This window comes from Rhincodon typus, chromosome 3 (genome assembly GCF_021869965.1).
Source record: "Rhincodon typus isolate 14 chromosome 3, sRhiTyp1.1, whole genome shotgun sequence".
In the NCBI taxonomy this organism is placed as follows: Eukaryota; Metazoa; Chordata; class Chondrichthyes; order Orectolobiformes; family Rhincodontidae; genus Rhincodon; species Rhincodon typus.
The window spans coordinates 965,304-986,591 of record NC_063334.1 but is presented as its reverse complement, the minus strand read 5'-3'; the positions used below and the strand labels follow the sequence as shown (position 1 = coordinate 986,591).

The 21,288-nt window shown below is 41.3% G+C and overlaps 2 protein-coding genes across 3 annotated transcripts in view; both read right to left on the bottom strand.

Moving 5' to 3' along the window:
* The window catches only part of mllt3 (MLLT3 super elongation complex subunit), a 133,070-nt gene extending 126,393 nt beyond the window's left edge, over positions 1-6,677 (bottom strand). For both annotated transcript variants that reach the window (XM_020527289.2, XM_020527291.2), the window contains exons 1-2: positions 6,368-6,677; positions 5,856-6,039 (exon numbers count right to left, since the gene is read on the bottom strand). In XM_020527289.2, the coding sequence (XP_020382878.2) occupies positions 5,856-6,039; positions 6,368-6,379 (196 nt within the window). In that variant the 5' untranslated portion in view covers positions 6,380-6,677. The remainder of the gene's footprint in view (positions 1-5,855; positions 6,040-6,367) is intronic.
* A 13,956-nt stretch (positions 6,678-20,633) lies between these two features.
* Positions 20,634-21,288, bottom strand: part of LOC125487639 (focadhesin-like) — a 22,470-nt gene continuing 21,815 nt past the window's right edge. Inside the window, exon 8 of the mRNA XM_048619564.1 lies at positions 20,634-20,645. Within this exon, the coding sequence (XP_048475521.1) occupies positions 20,634-20,645 (12 nt within the window). The remainder of the gene's footprint in view (positions 20,646-21,288) is intronic.

Genomic DNA, 21,288 nt, shown 5'->3' with positions numbered 1-21,288 from the left:
GTCAAGGAACTTGAGGACATTCTCTTCTACGTAAGGTTAGGAATTATTTTCCATTACAAATTAATACCAGTGATACATGTAAGAATTTCAACACTGCAGACTGTATTTTGAAATTCGTGTCTCCAGAGAATGATCTATTTGGCATCTGGGGCTGCATTTCGCTTAAGCTGGGTCCACTTTGTGCTAGTATAGTCTACACAAAGGGAAAACGTTCCATGTGTAGTTGGCATTTCTCATTATTACTAGAAAGGTTAGAGAGCTTACGAAGTCTGGTGGAAATCCAGAAGTTTTCTTTGCATTTATGGAACACTACCCTAGTATGCCTATAAAAAGACACAAGAGAAGGGTGATCATTCAAAATAAAAGCATTAACAGTACTTCAGATTAGCTTCAAATCTCAACCAAGTACTACTCGAGAAACCAAAAGGCAAAAATCATAAAGAATGGGAATCTGGAACAAAAAGACAGAAAAAGTGCTGGAAACACTCAGCATCGCTGGTTAACATTTTAACCATATGTCCTTCTTTGTTGGTAGACTGACATCCAAATCATTTGTTCTTTCTACAGATGTAGACTTGGCCAGTTACTGGAATTTTTTGGTTTTTGTTTCAAACATTTTAACTTGCTAAATCTAGCACACCACAGAACTAAATATTCCTGGATTCAAATCTAAAATGTATATTTTACTGATAATTCCTCAAAGTAAAAAAGGCAGTAATATGCAGGAAATAAACCTCATCAGGGGTCGCTAAACAGTACAATAAGATACAGAAATCCAAAACATGCTTTTTCAAACTTGTAGAAAGTTACAAGTCTGTCAGACAACTGAGTGCGGGAAAGTGGGACTAATTCAGTAACAGTATATTTTTGGTAGTACAAAGACTCGATGGGTCAAAGGGCCTCTTCTGTACTGTATGAGTCTATAAACACATTGTAGCACTAGAGTTTGAACATGTCAACGTCTTCCCAAGGAGCTCTGAAATTCGAAGATTTAGCACATAAATTACCTGCCAGTATACCAGAACTTGATACAGTTTGGCCTATACCTAACTCTCCAGATCCTGTGGAAAATGATCAACTTAAATATCTCAATCTCCTTCCTGCCAATCACAAGGCTAAAGTTTTTCTGACATTGGAATACAATTGTTTCCGGTCATCAGCGAACTGTGCCTTTAATTCTGAGGGATAAACCTAGAAATGATCATAACCTCAAATTAAGAATGCTGATTAACTGGTTATGTATTTCAAGCATTTGGCATTTGTAATAAAGTCTGAATTTCAATGAACAAAGCAATTTAAGCAGTTCTAAAACACTAACTACCATTATTTAATTTGATTTTTTAAGAAAGGATGTTATTGTGCTTATCGGATAGATCCTATTGCCAAAAGGAACATAACATGATGAAGAAGTCACATAAAAGGCAGTATTCTTAGGTTCGATCTTAAAAATTTGACTCAATTCCAGGTCCGTGTTATGAATCAACAAAATGATACATTTTAGCAGATCAGCTTTGAATGTAGAATAAGAATAAGCAACTTCAAAATTTACACAATAGTACAATCAAGATGAACTTGATATGCAGTCTTGCCATGAAATAGAAATCAAGATTCATCAAATATTTGGCAGCTTCAAGTTAAGCTTGAAACACTCCCTCTTACTCAATTACAGTTAGAAGAAAAAAAAATCCCAGTCAAGAAAGCCATCTCATAAAAGTAAAATCTTAAGCAACAAAATTGCTGGTGATGTTTGAAAGCCCTTTGTTCAACATTATGAGACCAGCATTTCTATTCAATATATTCTGCAAAGATTTCATGCCCTTTTTTCTATTTAAAATGTTATTTCTTCAACGTCAGCTGGAATTTCCCTAAAATACAGGCACTTATCACAAGGAAATTTGGAAATAGGTTCTGGGTTGGTAGCTAGCATTTATCAGAGGTACCCTTCAGAAAGTTCAGTTCTATCAGGGTCAGTACGGGTCTTTCAGACAAAGCACTAAGTCTACCTCTTCAGGGAGACAAATTTCCCTGTGCGCCTTTTCAAAGGGCAGCAAGCAAGTTCTTCTGGTGACTTGGCCAAAAACAAAAATGATACATTTAAACAGCTCAGCTTTGAATGTAGAATGAGAATTTAGACAACAGTACAATCAAGATGAACTCGATCTGCAGTTTAGCACCTCTCCCCAAAAAAAAATCAAAACTCAAACACTTGGCAGCTAAAAGTTCCAAGGTTGAAAAGCTCTCTCTTTCTCCCTCAACTAATGCTATCAAAACAGATTCCTACATTGTTAAACAAGTAAATGCAGTAATTAATGACTACTCCTCAAAATTAATTCAGCAACTGAGTGGCACTTCAGATCCTCAGAAGACATCAGGTGCTATAAATAATAATATTTGTTTGTTCTTCTTACAGATAACATTTCTATTCACTACTGTATCCAATTACAGTAGTGTTTATTTGAAAGATTCTAGTATCATTAATAGTGCTTACTGTGCGAAGTGCTACATATGTGGAAGCTTCAAGCAACTTGAGACATTTGAAAAACAAAATATTTAGTTTTGTTTTATGAATGGCAATTCTGTGCAAAATGGATTGTAACAAAAATGGCACATCAGAATATGGTGTTTCTATATTATACACACACATAAGCTGGTGAGTCTTCAGAGGTGTCATTCACTCAGACAGAGAACATACTGTTTAACTGTACAGACATCCAAAGATCTTTGCCTTTCCTAGTACATCCCCCTCTCTTCCCCGCTTTCCCAAAAGCAATTCTCTCCCTATCCTTCCTTCTTTCAACAGTGTGTTTCATTCTCTGCGTGTTGTCACCCTGCACTTGATGTCCCTATCCCCAGGAGTCTATTGCTCTTTCCCTTCCAGATGGTAGCACAGTACAAATGACCTTCTGCCCTGGTTACAAGTCAGTCTTGTCCTTATTACCAGTTTATAATTTCCCTGACATAAACAAAATCTAGAGGGTTTCACCAAAAATAACCCTGTGCATGTTGCAGTTATTGTTCTTAATATATAGCACATATCCTCCCACAAATATTGGAGCCCCAGCTCTGTACATTCTTCTCCAAGTCCCATATGCTGTTGCATATTTCCACTTCTGCTTCTTCTCACTTTTGTAAAATCCATATCCACATTTTGTTACCTGACGATTCAATTACTAAAACAATTTCATCTCCACCTTTCAGATCCTCCCTATAAACACTTCAACGGTGGATTATTGTTTGTCAACCTTCATTCATTCAACTCAGTAGGCATTAGATTCTACAATTCCTGACCTCCTCACAATCCCTTCATGGTTGTACCCCATCATAGCTCTGCAAGTTATGTTCCAGTCATAACTTAGAGTCCTACTTTCTTCTAACGTCTAAGCCTTGCAACTCCCTCCCGACAAACACATTTAACTCACTGCTTCTTAACTCACTTAAACTTTTCCTTCACCAATCTAGAGCTGCTCGATTCAGTTTCTGATATGTGAAGTGCCTTAGGCCTACAAATGAGGTATTCTAAAAACGCAAGTTATTGCAAATTCAGGCATCCACACGTTATTTTTTGAAGAGCTACTACTGCCACATCCTGCACATGCAATTGGTTAACATACAAATTGCTTTGCCTGTCACTTTGAATTTTATAGGTTCAAATACAGCAACTAGGCTCACTTGATGTGACATAATTATATCAGGTGTTATTTATCAAAGTATACAACACCAGAGGTCCTTCGACAAGTTCGAAAGGAGTTAAGTTACCATAACAAACAAGAGTGAATGTAGAGCTATCCGTCTCAGATTTACTACGCTATTGTATTCCCATGAAGACCTCAGAATCAATTGATAATTAATCAAGCATAGCTACAATCTAATTTAACTAACATGGAATGTTGTTAAGTTCCACGTTTCATAAAATGAATGAGTTAGTGAATGAATGAATCTCTCAGGCCTTCTGATCTCTTCCTGATACCTTGAACCATTACAATTCCTCCTTTCTTCATCAAGTATATACACAAATTGAGAAGCATGCGAAGTTAGCTAAACAGAGTGACAAACAGTTGACTCCAGAAAAAGGAGAGTTCCCGGTTTACTTACAATAAGTGACATGACTGAGCTACAAGTCTGAATCCCCAACCAATCCAAAAATCATAAGAAAGACATGCAGAAAGAACATGTTAAACCTGTGGAACAGCCACTTCCCATCCAGTTCAGGGACATTAAGTTAAATGAACAACTGCCAGACCTTCAGTACAACGGAACAGGAAAGATGGGGTTTAAAAACTGCCTACAGGGGTGAAGTCAACAGATACAATAAGTTATTTTGAACATGAACTAAATGGACACTTGAAGGAAATAAACTGAGGGAGTAAGTGCAGGGAATGGGATTTACTGGATTGAGCTAGACAGCCAGCAAGAGTCAATGGGCCAACTGGCCTACTTTCTGCCCTTAGGACTCCAACATAAATAATAACACAACTTATAAAAAATGTACGTGATCAGCTTAATTCAGAAGAAGACATCAAGATCTGATTAAGGGGACACTCTCCGCCCAAAAAGGTGCGCCAAATTTTCACAGCAGTTCACTGAGTATACCAAAATGCTTTGTGGTTAAAGATAGTTCTAACATTAGAAAAGATCAAGTCGGCTTCTTCTCAATTTGGCTCGGTGAACCCAGTCTCTTTATCGCTGCGTACAGCAGCAACCAGCCGGGACTGCGGCCAGCACATCTCCACAAACTAACACACAGTTAACACAATCCCACTGACACCCTCTCTCTGTCTCTCTTTCATACACACACACATACACACAAAACAAAGCCTTTCTGAGTTTTGCATTCACAAGCACGAAGCTCAAATCACACGATTGTCAACAACGTACTGATCTGCTTACCTGAAACCACAACTTGGCAGAACAGGGACCACCAACCCAGCCCTAAACATTAACTCGCGGGTTCATAAAACAAAATCCATCAGATCCTGAGAACATCTGAGACGACTCCCCATCATGTTTTCTGTGTAAAATGACACTTCTACGAAGCTTGACAAAAAGAGTTCCCGAATCTGATTAGGGGGCTTTCCTTTCAGATGCCTAGAAATATGCGAGGTATTTTCAGATTTGCCTGCAATATCTGGGATTTCACATCTACAAATTCGCGATTTGCAGGCAAGCGTTCTTTTAAATGCAGCGTCCCCATCCTTTCCCGCTAATATTTTGTTCGTCATTGTCGCACTTGGTACAATTTTAAACACAAGTTTCCGGCCGTAAGTGGGTGTTTCTTGAAACCATGAAACCGACGAGCCAGAGGGTAATTGTGAATGGTTATTGCCTGTATTCGGTAAATAAACTAATTTCCTCATACTTAATTTTAAAAAAATGCCCAGTCATAATCCCAGATGTCTAATAAAAAGTAGAATCATAGTACAGAACGGTAGCAAACACGTACAGTAATACTTTCTGCTGCTACTCTCTGCGGCGCAGATTGTGTTACAGTAACAAACGCAACTTCAAATCTAACACAATTGATGCTGTAAAAAGCTACACAGAAGTTCGCTATTTCAAATTTTGCCAGTTCGGTTGTGGGCAGATCTACACCCAATAGTATGAAGCTCAAAGCAAAGGCAAAAGATCACGACAGCACTACAGTGACTCACAAGCAGAACAATACTGTGGAAGCTTGCAAATGCCCTGCTCCTATTGTTTTAGAAACCCCGACGGACACTTTGAAAACACCTGAGTTGAAAAATGAACGCAGTAAGGTTATGACCCGCAGCGGCAAAAAAAACATACACACACATTAACAGAACACAGCTTTGGAAAAAGAAAAGAAAATACATTTTGTCCCATTGCTGAATTCTTACCCCGCTTAGGTCTGGGGAAGCTGTCGTGCAAGTGAAAGACGACTTTCTCCACAAAGTGCTGAATATTGCTGTGCTCCGGACCCCTGACAAAGACCATCCAGTCGTGGGTGAAACCCTCCACCGTGGGTTTTTTCCGAACCTGGGCCCGATGGCCTAGCTCCAGTTTAACCTGAACAGCGGCACACTGAGACAGAGAGGGACAGCGCATTAGACCGGGGCGGGCAAACAGCGTCAGGGGGAAGAGAGAGACACACAGGCGGGGATGGGGGGGGGGTGGGGAACAGAGGCTCACGAATCTCTCCCTCTCCCTTTCCCCTTTTCCACCGGCAAAGCTTTGGCCCCTTTTCCTTGCAATAATGCCAACAACATTAAAAACAAAGGAGGGGGGGTTGAAATTCCACGCAAGGCAAGGAAAAAGAACAAACCGCACCCCCCACCCTCTCCCCGCAGGATTCCCAGCCTGTCAGTTGCAATGGGCTAGTAAAGAAACTGTGGAGCTGCGGTTTACTTACCGAAGCGGCCATCCTCTCTCTCACACACACACACACACACACTCACAGAGAGATAGACAGGCCTCAGGGGCAAGTGATGCAAAGTGGGGAGTTGCTTTGGGTGTTAGATTTGAGACTGCAGGCCCCACCGATGGCGGACATTGTACATAGACTCATGCACACTCTCTGTCTGTCTGTCTCTCTCTCTGTGTGTGTGTGTATGTGTGTCTGTCTTTCTGTCTCTCTCTCTCTTATGACTGACTGGGAAACAGTCCAGCCCTGAGCATGCGCTTTTTCTCTCTCTCTCTCTCTCTCAGAACGTCTGAGCACCTTCTACACAGGCGACAGTCTCCCAATAAGGGAGAGGAAGAGCCCAATGCACACATATATAAGGGGGAAATAAAAAAAACAGCCACACACAGATAGTGCACAGGTACGACAAATACTCATGTATTGAAAGGCAGACACACACTTTATTTTCCCTCCCCTATTCTCTCTCCAGATGCCGAAAAGCAAGCACATATTTAGCATTATTACTGTGCGAGATCCAACAGGGAAACGTTACAGAGGGAGCCGGACTGAAAGGAAACTAGTGAGAGAAATAACCACAGCAATGGGAACGTGTTTATAGGCAGTGATCACAGCCAGCCCATGTGTGAAAAGTTCCGGAGAACTCATAATGTCCACTCTCTTCATTTCTCTCTCTCTCCCCCTCTGTGTCTCCACAGTTTCTCCAGTTTTGTTTTATTCTCAATGAAATGTAACGTCGTGTGGCGGTGCTAGCTGTGATAAGGTCATACCATGTGCTTCTGTTTGTGCAGCAGTGACACCCAGGAGTGTGACCAGCGAGTCGGGGAAAGAAATGGAGATCGGGTTTGATGTGGACAAATCTTGGGATGCCTTTCCTTGGTGGTTTTGCTGTTGTTATGGGTCCTGGAACACAATGCACACAGTCAGAAAGCGTGCATTACAACACAAGGCATCACTGTCACCACTGAGCCCACAGAGGGCGCCAAGTGGTCGGTACACAAGGATATTAGTACAAAAAAATTACTTTGAGAACACCAGGAAAGGGGTAAAATAAAAAGCAAGCAATCCGCTGTTCCGGCCGGTGACACGTTCTTCAACCTGTCACCATGCAGATGGAAGATTTAAATGAATTTTCACATGACTGAACCATTTCTTGATGAACGATTTTGCAATCAGGGAAGACCAATCCGCAGGATCAAGGCTTCCTCACAATCTAAGAGCACCGCAACATTAAAATAGTATTCCGACAACAGAGTCTGCACTGAAAGAAAACCTCGCCAAATGTAAACAAAATAGTTTCGGGTCATTAAAAGCGGCGTTTACAAGAGTTCACTCAGAATCCCAGAACTGGAAAAACAACATCACTGAGCAGGTTAATTAGAAACAAAAATCTAAACTTCAGTGACATGGTTTATCACACCATTTTATTGACGATCAGGACAAGTCAGAGATTGGCGAAGCATTGGGCTACATTTCAGAGTTTGTAAATTAGCAGGACAAGGCACGCTTAGGGCAATGTTTTAACTATAATCCAACGTGTTTGTTTTCTTTATTCATCAGTTGTTTCATCCATCAATTGTTAAGAAAGTAGTTTATTTAATTCTATCCATGTTGTGTGTGTGTGTCTGTGTGTTTATTTACTGAAATCGAGAGAAGTGCCACTGTGTAACAGTCTCCACAGTCCGGGCACTTTGACATGTGTAAATACTAAATTAACCCTGGCGCCTGTTCACTACACGCCTGAAATGTGTTTTGTAAACCGCATCTGCTGTTAATCCTAAAATCCAAATATTGAGCACAGTGCATCCTTTAAGACCATTTCCAATTTGTCGGTTCGTTTCCACTCCCAGGCGACACGGGCCAACCGGCTACTGTTTGGCCAATTCAACACCTCCGGCTCTGTGCACCGGCAGAGATTTATTGGACACGTCAATAGATCGATGACGATTAAATACAATCTATTTTCAGTTAACGGTTCTCCAAAATAAGAAACTGTATCCTCAGTTTGCATTTCTGGTGCGGACGCAGTATACCGAAATCGGTGTTTAATAACTCTATAACGGATTTTTTTTTTGTTTGATTATGTTAAACTTCTTTTACCATCCTCCGTATTCCAAAACCAGCCACAGACTGAGAAGATAAACAAACATAGCGCCTCGTGTCCTCATCCTCTCAAAGCGCTTCCAATCATTAAACCAATTGTTACCTGGTAACTTTCTAGGTTAAGGAAGCAGCAAATTTGATCCCAGCCAAGTCTCACAAACAGCAATAGAATGCTTCGTGAATCTTTTTCTGTCATATAACGGGAGGATAAATCCAAATCAGAGGAATCTAACTCCTTTCCGCCACCTCCAGCGACATATTTCCCTCCCCTCCCTGGTCAGCCTTTCATAGGGACCTTTCCCTCCGGGACACCCTGGTCCACTCGTCCTTACTCCCAACACCACTCCACAGCACCTTCCCCTGCAACCACAGAAGGTGTAACACCTGCCCATTTACTTCCTCCCTCCTCAGTATCCAAGGGCCCAAACACACCTCCCAGGTGAAGCAGCACTTTACCTGCGCTTCACTCAACCTAATCTACTGCATTCACTGCTCACAATGTGGTCTCCTCTACATTGGGGAAACGAAAGGTAGATTGGGTGACCACTTCACAGAACACCTACACTCTATTTGTATAAAAAGATCCTGAGCTTCCAATTGTCTGTCATTTCCATAAGACCATAAGACATAGGAACAGAAATTAGGCCATTCGGCACCGCCATTCAATCATGACTGATAAGTTCCTCAACCCTATTCTCCTGCTTTCACCCTCATAACCCTTGATCCCCTTAATAATCAAGAACCTATCTATCTCAGTCTTAAATGTACTCAATGACCTGGCCTCCACAGCGTTCTGTGGCAGTGAATTCCATAGATTCACCATTCTCTGGCTGAAGAAGTTTCTCCTTCTCCGTTCTAAAAGGTCTTTCCGTTACTCTAAGGCTGTGCTCTCAGGTCCTAGATTCTCCTATCAATGGAAGCATCTTCACAACATCCACTTTGTCCGGGCCATTCAGTATTCGAAAGTTTCAATTAGATCCCCTCTCATCCTTCTAAACTCCAATAAGTATAATCCCAGAGTCTTCAAATGTTCCTCATATGTTAAGCTTTCCATTCCTGGGACCATTCTCGTGAATCTCCTCTGAACCTGCTCCAGGGCCCGTACATCCTTCCTGAGATATGGGGCCTAAAACTGCACACAATACTCCAAATGTGGCCTGACCAGACCCTTATAAATCCTCAGTAGCACATCCCTGCTTTTATATTCAAGTCCTTTCAGAATAAATGCCAACATTGCATTTGTCTTCCTGACTACTGACTCAACGCACTATGTTGTTCCCTAGCCAATATCTCTGTCTCAGGCTTGCTGCAGTGCTCCAGCTAAGCTCAGTGCAAGCTGGAAGAACAACACCTCATTTTCCACTTGGGCAACTTTTCAGCCTTCTGGACTGAATATCAAAGGCAACAGTTTTAGGGCTTAAGGTACATTCTCCCATGTTGTTACCCCAAACCCCATGCACCAGGCCTTGTTATACATGGACTGGTATTACACACTTACCATTGTGAGCCACTAATAGTCCCCACTAACCGCCATTCATTCTCCTAGACTAACTGTTATTCACTGCTTTGTCGAACTGTTCTCTCTCTTTGGGCTCTATCTCCACCTATCATTTACTCTTTACCCCCATCTCCCACCCTATCTTCCACATAAAAAGCAATTGCTTTTTCCCAGCCATCACCAGTCCTGAAGAAGGATCACAGGACATTAATTTTGCTTTCTCTCCACAGATGCTGCCAGACCTGCTGAGGTTTTTCAGCAATTTTTGTTTTTGTTTCTGATTTCCTGCATCCGCAGTTCTTTCAGTTTTTATGTTTATTTATGTGTCACTAGCAGAATCCCCTACATGTCTTAATATAGATCCATGGATGTCCAACTTGGACCTGGAGCGATAGACAGCATCTCTGGCGGTATTGCACTAAAGGGTCCTGACCTGAAACGTCAGCTTTTCTGCTCCTCTGATGCTGCCTGGCCTGCTGTGTTCCTCCAGCTCCACACTGTCTTAACTCTGTCTCAGACTGATGTTTCACAGAAATGTCACTGCTAATTCTTTTGACAATCACTTTAAATCTGGTTACAAACCAATTTTATTGCCACTGGAATGTGATTTGTCTTCATTTACTCAATCGATACCATACATGATTTTCAATAACACTGACAAAGTCCATCCTAACTTTCTCTATCCTAAGGGAGACACTCTCAGCTTTTCCAGTATCTATATATACCTGAAGCCTCCCATTCCTGATCATATTCAAATAAATATCTTCTGTGTTCTCTCCAAGGCTTTCCTGAGGCATGGTGTTCAAAACTTAATTGGGTCTTCCAGATTGTTGAGGCTTGAAAATTGTCACAATCCCCAAGCTGAACTGTCGCGTGGAGACCTGTTAGCATGAAGGGCCTCCTGTATAGCTAGGAGTGGGGGCCGGGGTTTGTAGAAGTGGGTAACTTTATTAGTCCTTGATAGAGTTCTTATGTCAGAATTCCAGGGCACCCATTGCTCTTTGGACCCCACAAAATTTCAGCTCCCGACGCTGCCTGGGATCCTGATCCCTACTTTGGAAAGCCCTGCCTGAGCTGTCGTCGCTGTGATACAAGCCAAGGACAAATTAGGGTTGTTTTTATCAGCCTTGTACACTTTTAGCAGATGGAAGTCACTTTAAAGTAACTGCACTCACTTTAAAGTTGCACCACTTAGTTTATATTGCTTCTCTTCATTATTTTACAGCTCCTCTTTAAAATCGTAATGAATGCAAGTCATTGATCCATGAAAACATATCACCATGAGGAGACCTTCAGACGGAAGTCTCCAGCAATGGCTGTCCCTTGTTCCTCGCCCCTATCCTTGCTAAGGCAAACAAAGCACTTCTCACTAATCATTTGGCCTGGGCATTTTGTACACAATTTGATACCTTTCAGCGGTAACATCTCCAAATCATTAAAGCTAGCTAACTTTATATTGTTGCAACATTTGAAATCTTTTTGTGTGATCTTAGAATCTGCTTTGAAATTAGATGGATTAGCAAGAGGACTCAGCGCAGGTAAGACCTATCGAGAACACCTTCTGTGGCTGAAGTCAGACAAGAAGATGGTTGTTGAAATGTTGGCCATAGCTTTAGCTTATCAGTTAGAGAGTCCATAAGAACTGCATTCTACCATTTTCAGTGACTTCTTCAGTGCCTTTTCCTATATCATGAAAACATGGGTGGGGATGGTCCTTTACAATACTATAATATGCAGCTCCATTCATAATTCCTCTGAAAAGGAATCAGCTCATAACAGACCCTGGGTAATACCTCATCTTAACCTGGTCAATAACGGGTGAGATTTGCACCACATTGGTGCCATATATGGACCATCTTCAACATGAAGAGGGCCAACAACTTCCCATTCACCATTAGTGGCACCATGGTTACTGAGTACCCCTCATCAAAATCCTGGAGATCACCATGAGCCACAAGCTGAACAAGACCAGGCTATCATGATTACAAGACTAGGCCAGTGGATGAGTACTCTGTGCAAAACAGCTCAACTCCTGACCCTCCAAACACTACTGTAAGTCTCATGTTAGGATCTTGATGGATTGTTTGCCATTCCACTATACAGAGGTAATTGCCCTGTTACTCAAGAAGCTTTCCACCCATCAGTTCACTCAATCGGCAACCATGACATGAAGAAATATTTACACCTTACCCTCTACGCTGCTGTACATGTTATGTGTAGGCTAAATTGCAGTAACATGCTAGCTTGTCTTCAGATCATCTCCCAGATTTCCATCTCTACTTATGACAAGTAACACAGCTGCAACTTTGTGGGAAAATTCACATCCTCCTGACTTGGACATATATCAGCGCTTAAAATCATTGATGTGTCAGTGCACTGGGATTCTCAATAGAGTACCATGGTGTGACTAACATCAGAACAAGCAACAAAACGTGTACCAGGTTTTTAGGCAATTGGAAATGGGAGATAACATGCAGCATTCTCAGCATTGCTTATATCTGAGAAGCAATTTTTAAAAATATGTAACTGCACTTCTTGATTCAGTGTAGGAACAAAAAAAAGCATTATTACAGAAAATAACATTATTACTTTAGATATTTCACCTGTCCCAATTGATGTATCATTTCCACAAGATAGGATTGGATGTTACAAAATAAACTGGAGATCTGCAAGAAATTTGATATCTCAGCCTTAAATATACACAAAGAATCTGCCCCCACAGGTCTCTGTGGCAAGGAGTTCCAGAGACTCACAACCCTCTGAGAGAAGAAATTCCTTGTCATCTCAGTCTTAAATTGGTATCCTTTTATTCTGAGACCATGCCCACTGGTCTTAGATTCTCCCATTAGGGGAAATATCCTGTCAGTGTTTACCCTGTCAAGCACCTTAGGAATCCTATAAGTTTCAAGGAGATAAGTGGCAAGCAATATTTGTGCCACACAACTGCCAGGTTGTGTGGCCATCTCCATGGAGACAGACTCTAACCATCTCCCATTGATACTCAAGCGCATTACCAATGAATTTCCCACTATCAACATGCTGTGGGTTACCATTGAACAGAGGCAAAATCCTGCAGCTACAAAAGCAGTTCAGCGCTGAGAATTCTACAGTTAGTAACTCAGCTCCTGACTCCCCAAAGCCTCTCCACTAGTTACAAGGCAAAATTCAGGAATATGATGCAATACTCTCCACTTGGCTGCATGAATGTGGCTCCTACAACATTCAAAAAATTCAATATCATCCAGGACAAAGCAGACACTTGATTGGCTCCACATAGATGATCTTCAATGCTTATTTCCTCTATCACTGACAGTGGAAACAATGTGTACCATTTACAACATGCACTGCAGTGACTTGCCAAGACTCGTTAGCAACCTCTACCATCAAGAAGAACAGGGGCAACAGATGCATGAACAGAGCCATCACCTGCAAGATCCTCTCCAAGGTGTACACACACCTGACTTGAAATTATAATTCTGTTTCTTCACTGTTGCTGGGCCAAAGGCTCTGAGAGCTCCACGGACATAAATTCACAACATGAATTACTGCTTTTGAAGAAGTGAGCTCACCACCTACTTCTCTAGGGCAACCAGGGATGGACGGACAACATTGTCCTAACCTACAACCTCCACAATGTGTGAGGTAATAAAACACATCACAAAATAGTTGAAAGTTTAAAAATTAAGCAGATGAAACGTGATGTCGTTTGCGTGTCACTGGGTCTGTTGCATTCTGTGCTTAGTTTTGTACTGAGTCATAGCATCTGAAAGTCAGTTTCTGTTTCTGCAGCTGTGTTTATATCAGAGGGATGTTCTTGAAGTAGCTGCCAAAGATACATATTTGTTATGTAGGTTACAAAACATTTGACATCATGTTAAAGTCCTGGACACAAATGGAACAGTCATGGGCTGGGTGGATAGACAGAGACTAAGTAAAAAGGTATTATAAATGCAGGTTAATCTAGTCAGAAATGTAGAACGACATGACGGAATGGAGAAAACTTCAGAGGTACGGAATTACAAACTTGGCAAATTTTTATTTGGTTCTCACACTGGCTTTTTTGTCCTTTCTCAAACAAATTCTCTCTGTCTTATGAATATCTGCAAATAGCTGTGTCCAGTTCTGGTCAGCCTGTGACAGAAGGATATTATTACGCTGGACTGGGTTCAGAAGAGATTTACCAGGATGTTGCTGGGCGTGGAGGATTGGAGTTATAAGGAGAGGGTGCATAGGCTCGGATTTGGTTCACTGGACCATAGGAGGTTGAGGGATGACCTTATAGAGGTTTATAAAATCATGAGCAACATAGATAAGGTGAGGGGGTTTTCAAGACTAGGGGGCATATTTTTAAGGTGAGAGGAGAAAGGTTTAAAAAAGACATGGGGGACAATTTGTTTTACACAGAGACTGGTTCATATGTAGAATAAATGTCCAGAGGAAATGGTGGATATGGGTACAGTTACAATGTTTAAAATACAGTTAGATAAGTACATGAATAAGAAACGTTTGGAGGGCCATGTTTTTAATCTAATTAAAATTGCTGTTTGGAGAGCCAGGCGCAGGCAGGTGGGACTAGTTTAGTTTGGAATTGTGGTCAGCATGGACTGGCTGGACCGAAGGGTCTGTTTCCATGCCGTATGACTCTATGACTCAATCTTCACAGATATGTCTCAAAAACTCAAATTGGTTATTAATGTAGCACTTTAATATTGTACCTGAATCTTGGCCAGGATGATAGGTGAAAAGATCTTTTAAATATAACAACATAAAATGGTTTATTGACAATATTAGCGGATGAATGCTGATTTGCTTATGTGATGTCCTTTTATCCATTATTTTGAGAGACAGAAGAATGCCATGTGAATATGTTAAAATGTTTGTTGATATCACAAGCAATAATTTCCAAAACTATGCCCCGAGTCTTGAAATTCCCCAGCATAGGAAAAAGACACTTGCCATCCCTGCTTTCTATACTGTTCATGATTTTATAAACATTTTTAATATTATCCCTCAACCTCCTACACTCCAGTGAAAATAGTCCCAGCCTATCCACCCTCTACCCATAACTCAAACCCTCCATTCCCAGCAACATCCTGATAAATCTCTTCTGAACCCTCTCCAGCTTAATAATATCCGCTCATCCAGGGTATATTCTAGCCACTTTACATAGAGAAAATCCTTTACATTCAACCCTTATCTTTTGTTTGAAGACCACAGTGTATTATTAAATGGTCCCCGAATGATAAACCAAATTGATGCAAGTTTTCAATATCAGAGCTCAAAAAGGAATATTGGAAACAAGGAATCAGAAAATGGGAGTGGAAGAAGAATGTTGCCAGGGTTAGAGGGTTTGAGCCAAAGGGAGAGGAAGAATAGTCTGGCACCATTTCCCTGGAGCGTTGGAGACTGAGGGGGTGACCTTATAGAGGTTTATAAAATCACGAAGGGCATGGATAGGGTAAATAGACAAGGTATTTTTCCCATGACAGGGGAGTCCAAAACTAAAGGACATAGGTGAGGGAGGAAAGATTTAAAAGGAACCTGAGGGGCAACTTTTTCATGCAGAGGGTGGTGCGTGTATGGAATGAGCTGCCAGAGGAAGTGGTGGAGTCTGGTGCATTTACAACATTTAAAAGGCATCTGGATGGGTACATGACTAGAAAGGGTTTAGAGGGATATGGGCCAAATGCTGGCAAATTGGACTAGGTCAGTTTAAGATATCCGGTTGGCGTGGGCAAGTTGGACCAAAGGGTCAGTTTCTGTGCTGTGTAACCCTATGACGGTGTGAGGAGAAAAACATATGACTTGTCCTGAATAGACAATGCAAAATGCTCAATAAATAAAGGAAAAAATATGACACTTGTTGTTGTTTAATTTAAGAGAGAACGTTAGCCTTGGCATTATTCCTGATATTTGCTTAATCTAATTAAAATTGCTGTTTATTTCAGAATGGCTTTTTATATAACAAAATTAAATACATAAGTTGATACAACGCTAAGAAAAACAAGCAATCTCATTGAATAAATGCTTTAGATAATCAGATAAAAATAGGGAAGGTTCTGCCAGCTGACAGTTTGACATCTTCAAGAGTTTGGAATTATTTTATGCTGACATTTCGAACTCTGTAGCTGCTAAATGTAAAATTGCCAGTCTTCCTGGACCATAGAGCTGCTCTCTCATTACAGAGAGATGACTGCTGATAGTTTCACCTGAGGGTCACGAATCTCTAGGTGAGGGAAGAAGTTGAGAAGGAAAATCCTTTCATGGTAATCTCAACTGGCGAAGAATTTGAACAACTGACATCACTCTGCTTGCAAACCAGGTATCCAGCCAAGTGACCCCCTAACAGCAATTAGTAATTGCAAAACCTGTCAGAATTGAAAACAGAGAAAAGTAGGGGACTGACAAATGGAAAGATCTAGGCTCAGGTGTTTATGAAAGGGGACAAAAGTCTAAAGCATTCCAGAAAAGACAGATTGGAACCATGGAAAACTGAAACAGCTTCCAGTGGTCTAATTTTGGAATGATGTTGAGAAGTATGTATGGCAAAGACATCAAAATGTTGCAAATAAAATAGAATGGATAAACAGCAGCATGTTGTATTTAACAAATCAATGCAGAACAAGTAAATATTTTTGGAAGGTAAAACATAATATTGTGCTTTCAAAGAGGTTTCACTTAAAAATTCCAGTTTTGTTGCCAATGAACATATATGAGATCTACAGAGGAAAAAGACAATAATTTGAAATGAAAACTGCATATTTGTATCAATTTCAACAAAATACACATTTAATTAATTAAAAATCATATGATTAACTTCTGGAAAACATTTAGCTGTAAGTTAAACATTCATGAATAGAGGCTTTTACATTGATAAGATTTATAAATAAAAAGACAATCAAATTAATGAGCAGGCAATGTTCAATATCCCCACTAGATTACGTTGTTTATTAAATATATAAGCTGAGTTTTGAGGGGTCCTTTGGTGCAGTGGAAGTGTCCCTATCTCTAGGCCACAGAGCCTGGGTTTAAGTCCTACTTCACTCTAAGGTGTGTCATAACAGGTTGATAAAAATGTCTATGAATTGAGTTCAGCATGTTTTTTAATGAAATGCCAACACAGGAATGAAAGAAAGTACATGACCATTTTACTGCCATAGTCCTTTACTAAGAAAAGGTTAATAAAATCCCTGTCTACATACCGAGGATTGAACATTCATCGTGGAGGTGGGCAATGAGAGTTGATCAGATGTTCACCAGAGGCACAAGTTAATTGATGTTAAGATTTGCAAATAGGTGAACTCTTAATTGGTAAGGTGATGGATATCCCATCCAATTATGGGCAGTATGCCGACTCTTGAAGTTGGAGACCTTTCAACTTCAGAGGAGCACCTTCGTACAGGAGAAAGATTGGGGCTGAGAGGGCACCATAACAAAAAAAAAGTGCCCTCTCCACCCATTTTTAAAGACATTAGTTCAAAAACATCAGCCAGGTCTCTATTACAGGGCAACCCTGGGAAGGGGTGATTCGCTTCATCGGGTGGTCTTTATCAGAAAGTCAAAGGCAAGCCTGCCAGGAACTCCAGTACGCTGCCTGGCATTGGGAGCCTGTCTCCCCAAGCAATCAATATCCTCCCCCACCCTCTGCCCATCCATCACACTGACGATCGGGAGGCCAATGGGAACGTTCACCTTTTTAAAAAAAATTGCCTGCACACCTCATGGGGTGGTGAGTCTTTCCAAGCCCCAGACTTTTTTCTTCCAGTATGTTTGACATCTGTTCTGAAGCACAGAGAATTCTGAAAATTTAGCTCCACTGGTACCTCGTTTAAGTAGTCATTATTAATTAGAATGTTGACACTAAGCATCAGCAGCCCATTACCTCCAGGAGGGTATTTTGCTGAACAAAACATTATTGTTACAAATGTCAATTTTTTAGGTCGGATGTTGAAGGCAGAAACCCTTTAATTACTTAGGAAATAGATACTGGAATGAGAGGTGGACACAGATAAAATGTAGAATGGACAAGAGTTCCTTTCTGAATGACATGAGCAAGCATAGATTAAACGTCCTTGTTGTTTTGTGACCTGATAGATTTCATGATCAATGTTCTTTGCTGAGTTCTGGAACTTACGTATGTCACTATTGGGTGCTGAGCACGGGTCTAATGATTCCAACGAGAGTTAAAGTGACAGGAACGTCATGTTCATTGTGTACACGTTTGAAGCTGAATCAGTATTGAATTTGCAGAAGGAACTGTATTAAGATACATACTTGTGGCAAGATAGCTGCACAATTTTTGGTGATCAATATTAAAAATGATAGAAAACTGGGAAGCCAATGGTGTATTTTCTATCTTTGAAGCAACACCATTATTCTCCTACATTGGCATTAACCCCCACCTCTTCCTCCGCTACATTGATAATTGTATCAAACTGTATTGAACAGTTCATCAACTTTACTAACACCTTTCACCCCAACCTCAAGTTCACCTGGACCATTTCTGATACCTCCCTCTCCTTCCTGGACCTCTCTGTCTCCATCTCTGGTGACCGCCTCGAAACCGATATCTATTTCAAGCCCACCGACTCCCACAGCTACCTGGACTACAACTCCTCTCACCCTCCTTCCTGTAATAATGTGATCCCCTACTCCCAATTCCTCCACCTCCGCCACATCTGCTTCCAAGATGGGGCGTTCCACTCCCGCACATCCCAGATGTCCTCTTATTTCAAGGACCATAATTTCTTACCTCAGGTGATTGAAAATGCCCTCAAATGCATCTCTTGCATTTCCTGCACTTCTGCCCTCACATCACCTCCCCCCAAGAAAAATAAAGACAGAATCCCCCTTGACCTCACCTATCACCCCACCAACCTCCACATCCAACGTATCATTCTCTGCCACTTCTGCCAGCTACAATCTGACCCCACAACCAAAGATATATTTCCCTCCCCACCCCAATCTGCCTTTCATAGGGACCTCTCTCTCTGTGACTCCCTCATCTGCTCCACACTCTCCACTAACCCACCATCCCTGGCACCTTTCCCTGTAACTGCAGTAAGTGCAATACCTACCCCTACACCTCCACCCCTCACCTCCATTCAAGGCACAAAATAAACCTTCCACATTAGACAGGGGTTCACCTGCACATCTGTCAACTTGGTCTACTGCATCCACTGCTCCCGATGTGGCCTCCGCTACATCAGTGAGACCAAACGGAGACTCAGAGACTGTTTTGTAGAGCATCTGCGCTCTGCACACAACAAACGACAACACCTTCTGGTTGCAAACAATTTTAATTCCCCTCCCACTCCCTGGGTGGCATGTCCATCCTGGTCCTCCTCCAGTATCACAAAGACACCACCCATAAACTGGAGGAGCAACACCTCATATTCTGTCTGGGGGGCCTACAGCCCGATGGCCTAAACATGGAATTCACCAGCTTTAAAATCTCCCCACTGCCATGTCCAACCACCCCTCTCATCCTCGCCTCCCTGAACCTGACACAACCTGTCCATCTTCTCTTCCAGCTATCCACTCTTCCCACCTCACTGACCAATCCCCACCACTCCCTACATGCACTCACCTATCACCATCCCACCTCCCTTCTCCAGCCCCACTCTTCCTCTATCTATTTATTCCTGAGTTCCCTTTCCCCTCCCCATTTCTGAAGAAGGGTCCTGACCTGAAACGTCAACTTTCCTGCTCCTCTGATGCTGCCAGACCTGCTGTGCTCCTCCAGCTCCATACTGTATTGTCTCTGACTCCAGCATCTGCAGTTCTCTCACCATTATTCTCCTTCACTGTTGCAAAAACACGTTGGAGTATAAGTTTAGCCAATATTAGTTTTAGGTTGTTTGTTGCAGCAAAAGTCTTAAAATTTGAAGTCTTATGTGACCCTTTGAGTCATTCACTGGAAGTTCAAATTTTTTGAAGTTATTCGTCCCTACAGGGATCATAACAAGAGACAAAGGAGAGGTAGTTGTGAGCTAGAGAGTGTGTTGGTGAAGAATTGATGTTGTTTTTCGATAACATCAGTCGAGGATAAATGTACAGGGATCACCAACTTACAAACATCTGACTGGCAAACATTCAAACTTAAGGAAAAGATCCCATAAAGAAAGATCATTTTAAAGATTCAAAATACGAGTATTTCCTGTACTTACAAATGGCTACTTAGTATTATGTGCTGGATTGCATAAAAAAATCATCTTGTGAACAGAGCAGACTGCCTGTCATGTGTTTGATGGTGCATGTGCACCTAGTGTTTCTGCTCTACAGATTAGTCTCTGCTTTCTGTGTGAAAATCAGCATGAACCCCAGCTCCATCTCTTCATGCTACAATAATCTTTGCTTCATCATTGCTGTTGCTCAGTTGTTTTGCAAGATCTGGAATTGCTAGCTACAGTACATGGACACAGGATGTCTGTACAGGAGCAGTGCACCATGAAGATGGATGTCTGAAACTGTGCAAGCTACCAAAGTATTTATTCAACCACAGTTTGTAATGGAATATTGGGAATTTTTGTATTATAAGATGGATTCAAAGGCAATTCAGGGATATCTCCAAGGCCATGCCTCTCAGCCATGGTCAAATGGCAGAGCAGACTCGATGGGCCAAATGGCCTAATTCTGCTCCTATGTCTTATGGTCTTATGGTTCAGTCTAAAATTAAAGAACCAAAATAGAGAGACATGACGAGACACATGCTTTTTACATGTAATTAGAGCATATCATAGATGCTCCAAAGCAGAGTTTCCATTACTGGGACAGGTCTGAGGGATCCTACCCAAACATAGCGCAAAAGTATTGTTATGAAGGGGAGGTTGAACCCCTCTGATAATTAAAACTGAAACACAAGCCCCCAGTCCATTTCAGCGGGAGTAGAGGTCCCCTTCTAATTGTTAAACCCAAAACAGCCAAAGAAGATTGCCCTACTTCACCTAATCTGTTAAAAAGGAGTGGTTAAATGAAAGAAAATCCCTGATATTCACTTTATAAGCAACAAGTAACAATTTATTTATTTAAGCCTAACAGTCAACAAATTAACAGAACTACTGACAAATCAAACAATTCCCCCTTAACTACTAACTATTCTCTAACTGAACAAAATTCTACCAGTATGCTGTTCCAATAAACACAAGTCCTACTTACATAAACCCAAGTAATAAGAAAACTAAATTAAAACTTTGACTCTCAAAGCTCATATAGGGTGTGTCTTCCAGAATGTTCTGCCTTCTCTGCTGTCTCTGTCGTCATAAATGCCTTTCTTCCACTGATCCTTCTGTCAGGGATGTTTTCTCTGTGA